Source organism: Galeopterus variegatus, unplaced genomic scaffold, assembly GCF_000696425.1.
Source record: "Galeopterus variegatus unplaced genomic scaffold, G_variegatus-3.0.2 Scaffold1017, whole genome shotgun sequence".
In the NCBI taxonomy this organism is placed as follows: Eukaryota; Metazoa; Chordata; class Mammalia; order Dermoptera; family Cynocephalidae; genus Galeopterus; species Galeopterus variegatus.
This window is the reverse complement of record NW_007727128.1, coordinates 459,857-468,373: the sequence shown is the minus strand read 5'-3', so window position 1 is coordinate 468,373 and position 8,517 is coordinate 459,857. Positions and strand designations below refer to the sequence as shown.

General features: G+C 35.6%; 1 protein-coding gene across 1 annotated transcript in view; it reads right to left on the bottom strand.

Annotated features, from left to right (window-relative positions):
• The window catches only part of LOC103591728 (hemicentin-1-like), a gene marked incomplete at its 3' end in the record, with an annotated part of 25,025 nt that overhangs the window by 2,928 nt on the left and 13,580 nt on the right, over window positions 1–8,517 (bottom strand). Inside the window, exon 5 of the mRNA XM_008574240.1 lies at window positions 4,578–4,736. Within this exon, the coding sequence (XP_008572462.1) occupies window positions 4,578–4,736 (159 nt within the window). The remainder of the gene's footprint in view (window positions 1–4,577; window positions 4,737–8,517) is intronic.

The window sequence follows — 8,517 nt, the reverse complement described above, 5'->3', positions numbered from 1 at the left end:
TGGCTATTGAAATATGGACAATCCTTTAATCCAGTCCACAAGGTCCTTCCTCTGTGATGTCATCTCTTACCACCTGAGATGAACATGACTTTTTCCCTCTCTGGGGTTTCAGAGAATGTACTTCCTACCATTCTCAAGTTAATTGCCCATTATTTAGATTATATGGTTTGGTTTTTTCTTAAATATTTGCAACCATATTTTTATCATATACAGCAACTAACATAGTACTTTGTGCACTGTATGTGGCCACTAGATATTTGTGAATAAATTATTGAATCAGTAATAATCCAGTCTGTGTGTATGTGTGTGTGTGCATATGTGCATATGATGATGACAACCTTGACCCAGTACATTGAACTTTCACTTTTGAATATGTTTTTAAAAAGAAGCAGTGTATCTATGTTTAGATTTTTCCCAATCGGCTTATCAGGGAAAAATAATATGCAAAATGAACATATTTTAAACACAGTTTATAAAATGGCTCATAGCTTGCTTATCCAAGGTCTCTAAGACCTAATTATTTTTCTCTGGGGTTATAGTAGTCATTTATTCTACAGAAGGTAGTTTTTCTGAAAATGGAGGTTACATCTAAAAGTCTCAGGATATGTTAAGCTCAGAGTATAGGCAGATGAATATGGCAATAAATAGAAAATAAATTACAGATCAGCAAAAAGATATATAGAAGCCTGGGATCAACCAAGAATTTGGAGTGAAACCCAGTTTGCCGACACATTAGAACATAGGCATCCGTGAAAATGGAGACAAATTTGAATTTTCAGAACAAAGAAAGCCAAGAATGAACTAGAATAAAAAAGGAAAAGCAAAGCTCACGTTGTACCCACAAAACTCAATTAAGATGGGAGAAGCGATCTGCTGTGAAGCAGCTTTGGGAACAGTGTCAGCAGGCACCAGGCAAGCACAAGGTCAGGGAATGTACGTACTGGGATCAGAAAACAAGACAAATTAGAATACCAGGCAGTAGGAAAGCAGCCAAGACAGTATCAATGACAAGCAATCCTTGACGATGCAGCAACTCCTAACTCGGCCAAGAAGCCTTTTAAATACTTCCTACTCCTGAGTGTGGCCGACAGGAACTCCAAGTGAATTATATCGAGTGGATGGTAAATAGATTAATGAGACTGGAGGAGACAAGCAGCAGTACTTTACCAAAGTATATGGTGCTTGTAGACAGAATGTGTTGCTTAGAGAGGATCAGAGCCCACTAAGTGGTTTCAAATGGCAGTTCCACTATTGCTTCATCTGTTAGCTTGGGAAAATTGTTTTGCCTCCTTCAGTTTAAATTTACCCATCAACAAAAGGGAGATAATAACATTTCCTATTTCATGTTGTTAAAAGGACAACCTTTATTAATCATTTAGCATATTGTAATCACCCAAATATTAACTATCATTAAACATGATTATTATAGAGTTAATTTATTTTATCTTAGTTCTAGAGTTTAATGTATCTATTGCTAATCAATTCTGGCTATGTGAAGACAGTCTATTAAGACTTGTGACGCCTTAAGTATTTGTGTGCAAGCACCTAGAGATCTGCACAGACTAAATGCCATGGTGCAGCTTTGTTGTCTCTTACAGATATGGCTGGATGCACACATTATTTTGAAAATACCAAAGTTGCAACAGATTGACCATCTTGGCCTAAATACTCTTCCATAACATTATTCTAGTTCCCTCAGTGACAATTAAATATCCCAATATGGCAACTCTTGCATTATGTTAGTCAAAGATTTTCTTTCCTAAAATGACACATTGTTTGGATTCTACCAAACCACAACGCAGTAAACCACAGTCTAAGACTCAAACCCTGCGTGTGGAGAAGGCTGCAGATAAAATTGCTGCCAGGCCAACTTTTTGTTTGATGTAGCCAATCGTCTTTTCTTCCAAATGACTTCATAATTTACTATCCCTTTTTAGAGAGGATAAAAAGCATTGGTAACTTGCCCTGTTGACCTGAAATGTCCATAACGTAACCCCATGTTAAACGAGAAATAGGAAAAAGGACACTCACTACAAGAAGCTAGAACTCAAAAATAATATTAAATAGCCTTTTTGTTATTTTTTAAAACTAGTATTGTTGATGTGAAGTAACAGACCCACAAAACAATCTGAAAGCCCAGATAGCTACATGATATGGATAAAAGCTAGTTTTCTTCTTAAGTTATAAGTTACTTAAATTTATGCACAATAGTTTTGGAACTCAATTGAATAATTTTATGCACTACTAAGCTTAGTACTTATCTCAAGCCCTTTCTAAAAAAAGTCAAGTTGAAACAGTGACTTTTATATTAAAAGCCCAATGAGTCACTACAATACTGTGTCACTATGGTATCAGCATGTTTATATTATTTTTCAAGACCCAAACAATCAAAATGACCACTTAATTTGTGAAGTTGATATTCGTCTACTTGATATATGTTGCATTAAGCAGCTTCAGGACAACCTAGTAATGGTTACTACAATCACTACAATTGTGATTTGCATGGTTTTTGTCATTTCCATCCTATATCTTCTAGAATACATAAGCATAGTTTTATGTGAATAGACAAGGTCTAATCAATCTTTCTGAGCTACAATGAGAAGGATCTAATCACAAATAAGGAAATAGTTAAGGTATAACAGAATCATGAACGGTGCTGACTTTAACACTAAGATATGTGGCGAGTTAATAGTGGTCAAGGTTACAGTAAGCAAACAATTAAGTCTATGTTAATGGTTCTATCAAGATGATTGCTGGAGTAAAAGTTGAGAAAGCCACTGTTTTAGAAAGGATCATGGAGAGGGAAGACCTTGAATATGAGTGAAGGTAAAACAAAGTTTAGTTCAGTTCAAGGAATGAAGCATAAACATGAAACACTTTTGGGATGTTTCCTAAGCCAACACGTCCCATCAGCACAGACAGTCCTAACCCATACATGGTGGGTCACTGGAAAGAAGACAGAACCTGGAAAGCCCAGGAGTTAAAAATGTTTCAAGAAGGCAGTAAGTAAGCAAAGCAGCACGTGTAGGATTCTTATATTTTCTACAAACTTTGAGGGGAATGAAGGTAATTACCATTTTTGCTGGGCACAATTGTTGAAGCTGTTTCTTTTCTCCTCCAGAGCTAGACAACTCTAAAGGAATGTTTGGTAAATACGAAATATAGGTGCAGAAGGAGGGAGAAGCAGAACTAGAAAATGTTGAGAATTCTAATGTACTCACTATATTTCTTGAAAACAGGAATTCTATACCTAGTGATCTTCCTCATTTGACCCTTACAGTTCTAAAAGCATGATTGTGTTTATACCCTGCTGGTAGATTCAGAGATGCTCTCCATTCAGAGATTCCAATCTCATTTCAAGGCATTTTGCTTAATAACCAGAGTTTAGTCATGGCTCAGACATATCTTACAGTGCCCTCAATAGATCTATCTATGGTCTTTGTGGTCATTTCCAGCTCTATTGATTCTACCCTAAGGGCCTAATCATCAAGAAAGCAGAATATTGATCAGACAGCCCAGGGGCAAGGGGATCATAAAAGATCCCAGGAGGAAAAAATTTAGTTCTCATGTAACAAAACATCAAGCTTAGAGGGCCATAACATTCATTTAAATGCTTAAGATATTAGAAGTAAAATGATTTGTTACTATATTCTTTTAAAAACTGTGTTTTCTTTATAGCTTCTAACTTTTGTTTAAAAAAGTTTTGGCATGAAAATCATCACACATAAATGCAAATGCAATTTAACAAAATGTCATATTTTATGTTTTAAGTGATTAGAATGTTTAATTATCTGTTAAAATTAAGTTGTCAGGTTCTTCTTCATACAAAGTGAGCTGTTTTATTTCATGTTTTACCACACTGTAGAGATTTTTTTTTAAGAGATTTGAGATAAAGAGACAAAGGAGGGAGAACCAAACTTCTTGAATAAACTAAATATAGTCGTCATGCACACACTGTATCCTTCGCATGGTGAGTGACATTTATTTGAACTTAGTACTTTACTTTTATACGCTGGGGAGTAATTGCTAGTGAAATTTTTTTAAAAAGTAAAAGCACAGTCTGCTACCTTTGCTGTCATCAACATCTCCAAGTTATGGTTTATGGCCAAAGTCTAATTTCTGGCCTCCAGATGTTAATACTGAGGAATTTGGTGGCAGAATGAATTACTTCTCATAGGAAAATGGCAGTATATGACATACTGGTGAAGCCTACACTCTCTGAAGTCAGACAACTGGAGTTCAAATACCCAAGCTCTGTCCCTCCCTAGCTCTGTGACCCTGAGCAAGTTGCTAAGCCTTTATAAGCCTCAGTTTCCTTGTCTATAGAATGGAGATAATTAACAGCACTTCCTCTTTGGGTTGTTATGAGGGTTTAATGGGATAACATATAAAATTCTTGCCTCATAGAAAGCAGCTAGTAAATGCTAACTACCATTACTGTACTAATAATCTGAAATGCTCACTCAAATTATACCATTCTAACAAATATTTCTGCCAAACTGTTTCAAAGTCATTAAACATAGAAAAATAGAAGATCGATTTCAAAACAAATTTGTCTATGAGATCTGGATGCTTACAGCCAACATCCAGAGTTATCTTGCCAGTTGCTCTTCCAGCATCATTGATGGCTACACATGTATAATCACCAGCATCCAGATCTTGCGTTTCTTGAATCTTCAAAAGTCCCAAGAGAGGGTCAATAATGAGAAATGTTGAGGGTCTCAACTCAAGATCTCCTAAGTTCAAACAAAAGGAGAGCATTAATTACATCATTACACACTGAAGTATTTACACAGTTTACTCAGCTACTGGTTTGATTCCAAAACTTCAGAATAAATTTGATTGCAAATTTTTAAAGCACAGTGTCTGGTACAACATAGACTTTTTCTGTAGTCTAAAATCTGGCCCTGGAATGAATTGCATTCAAATACAACAGTACTTCAAAAAGTTCATGGAAAAATAAAACGAAAAGGTAATCTTTCCATGAACTTTTTGAAATATCTTCATATTTCCTATTTACATATCTATATGTTCCTAAGTAAGAATAAGCTCTTTGAAGCTACACTGGGGAATTGGGAAGGCTGGCAACTGTAACCCTGGCTGTGTTAGGTAAGAAAATAGGAAGATGAGGATTGAGAAGAGGTTTCTGCCTTCTTTGTGGCAGAATGCATTTCCAGGAAATGCATGAGAGACTGGAGTTTAGCTGATGACAAGGCTTTTGGATTGCTGAATATTATCGGTTAGATTTTGTCTTGGGAGAGTTGTAAGCTGGTTTAGAGAATTCTGTGGATGGCTGGGGAGGAAGGGAACATAGCTGGCTGAAGAGGCTGAGGAAAAGCTTGCTGGGAGAAGAAAAGGTATCAATGAGAAATTTCTGAAAATGGCCAGAGTTTTGTGACATAAATCTCCCAGGATATTTCTACTGAAATCTGTATTGCTAATCAGAATTCTTGACGTTATAGTTAATGCGTTTCTGGGAGGAAGCAGGTAAGGAAAAAATGAGTGGGAGATAAAATCACATAATGAGTTTGATCTCAGTGTGAGGCTAGGATGAACCAAGAAAGACTAGTTATGTCTGGGTTTTCTGTACATGCTTTATGTCACTGCGGCACCTCAAATCTCCCAAGAACCACTTCTATTTGAAGGCAGACAATGCCCCAAAAAAGCTGTAATTTAGGTTAAATTCTCCTGTGCTTCCCCTCCTCTAGGGTGTCTCCTCTCTGAAGAATAAAATTAACCAGAATGATCAGCATCATAAAAAATTTCATAGTACTGGATGTTTAATACCAGCTCAGTGCTCGTATATTTTTTTGTTTGTTTTTGTAAAGGGTGGTATCAAATGTGTGAGGATCCTAAAAACATCTAGGAGGTTTGAGGGCCACTGGTCTTAGAGTTTCATAGCATTCCCAGATGTCAAGTCTGAAAAGGTACTCTCCAAAATGTCACACACCAGCCATGTGCCCTGGGCACACAGAAGTAACTCGCTTAGCTTCTAATGGACAAAGAGAGTCTGGGAGCTAGTAATTCTCTAGGACATCACAAACAGCACCAACCAGCAGTCTCAGGGCAAGAAGCAGACAATTCTTTTTTTGTTTATATAATTTTCTGAATAGAGGAGGTCAAAGGAGCTCTAAATTTAAAAACAAAAAAAAATTATATTAGCAAGCAACTCTCAGTGCCAAAAACAAAGTATTTTTCAGTATTCCAATATTCAAAACCCCTATCATCCTTTAAACTTGCTACTACATCCCATGCAAGAATGAAAGAAGCAACTGAACTGTGTCCATGTGCCTCTGGGGGGAGATTTTCATAAATAATAGCAGGTGCTGTTGACATAAACTTTCCTCCCACCAAGGAAGGATACAATGTGACCTCACTATTCATCAAGTATTAAAACGTTTGGACTAAAATGCATTTAGATTTGTGTAATTTACTTCTCTTTTATATTTCTTCTCTATATGTCAGAGGACATAAGAGGATGAAATAAAAATCTTTTTGCTAGTAGCTTTTTTTCAAAATAAAAAATGTTTAAAGAATAGCAGTCATGAAACAAAATATAATTTGGAAAACACTAGTTCAATCAAGTTTGCATTTTGATCACACTTTGATAACCTCTCCTTTCTTGATTTCTACTGAAAAATTAGTCATCAAATTATTGAGAAATACAGAACATTTCAGATGAAATAGGAATTATTTCATTTTAATATTAGATAAGATTCTAAGAATGTTATACATAGTAAAATATATATCCATTATAGGATTTAACCGTCATTTCCATTGAGAGGTAATGGCACAGTTTAAATTCAGTCCTGACTTCTGTGGATATGAAGACTAGCAGAGAGATCATTTTCCCTGGCATAAGATTCTTTCACATAGTTGATGGCACAATTAAGTGGTTATCAAAAATGTTTGTCTCAAGACCCCTTAAGTATACTCTTAAAAATTATTGGGGACACCAATGGATTTTTGGTTATGTAGATTCTATTTATTTGTATTTAATATTTTAGAAATAAAACTGAGAAATTTTAAAATATGTGCATTAACTTATTTTATAATGAACTCATGACAGATTAACATAAGGAACACATTTTATGAAAAAAAATAATTATATTTTACCAAACAAGAGAGACTTAGTGCAGAGGAGCATTGTTTTACATTTTTGCAAATCTCTATAATGTCTAATGTCTAGGAGACAGCTGAGAACTCATATTTGCTTCTGCATTCACTCTATTGGATATCACACATCATGCAAGCTCCAGAAACTCCTCTATTCACTAGTGAGACAATGAGAGTGAAAAAGACAAATAAGATCTTAATATAATTATGAAAACAGTTATGTTCTCATGGATCCCCTGAAAGAACTGTGGGGAACCCACAGAGAATACAAACTACAATTTTCAGAACCACCAATCTAAATACATAAATCCAATTTCTTTCATATTTTATCACAAATATTTCTTTCATAAGGTTTTAATAGTGTCCCAGATTCTCCTTTGAACCCACTTTATGTTGCTCATTTCTAAAAATGAAGATCTAAACTTTCAGAGAGCATTTGTGTCATGGAATTCCTTTTTTCAGGTGGCCTGAATGAAATAGTTTTTGTTTTTTCTTTTAAATACCTACTTAATTCAATCAGAATTGCCTGAAGAAGGGCATGGAGAGAAGTTGTTTCTATGGTTAAGACTGGAACTGGAAGCTTCACCCTTGGGATTTCCATCAGATAGGATTTTCCTAACCTTCCCAATGTCTTGTTTCCAGCAGAGGTAGAAAAGAAAGGCCCGCCTGCCCCAACCTCTTCTGTTTTGGAGCCAGTCAGCCTGCAGAAGAGTTTGTCCTCTAGTCTTGCTCATGGTGGTCACGACTCTGCTTGTGCAGTAAATTGTCTGCCTGTGACTAGGAGGGTAACTTGGACGGATCCTGGGATTCTGGGCAGCTTTATCTCCTGCTGATGATCATCAGGATCATGTCTTCCAATACGGTCTATCAGTACCTAATGCCCATATTCTCTCTCTCTTGGTTTATAACTTGAATAGGAAAAGGGGATGTTACTTGCTAACTGAACTGTAGTATCTATAGTTGAAAGAAGAAACAAGTAGGTAGTGAATTCTAGAATTTTCTGTGTGGTGGCTGCATATGTCCCTACCTTATCCTTTAGTTTCCAAGCTATTTGTGAGACCAAAACTGGCATGAAGACTAACTTGTTCAGAAGAGTAGCCTCAGTTTTGGAGAACAGAGGCCATTCTGTGTGACTCTGCTATCTACAGGTGGAGAAATCAGCACGTTCCATTACTTTTTTGAATTCACATTTTTATCATAAACTTCTGAACAACATTTAAAAAGAAGAAATACTGTCTCTATAACACATATTTTCTGGATTTATTTAATTATAATGTAAATTTGAATTAGTATCTATTTCATTGGCAATTCAAAAACTTAAGTATTTTAAGTAAATAAGTAAAATTTGTTTATGTTAACTGCAATAAACCTGATTAAGGAACAAATCCATAAATGCTTTTT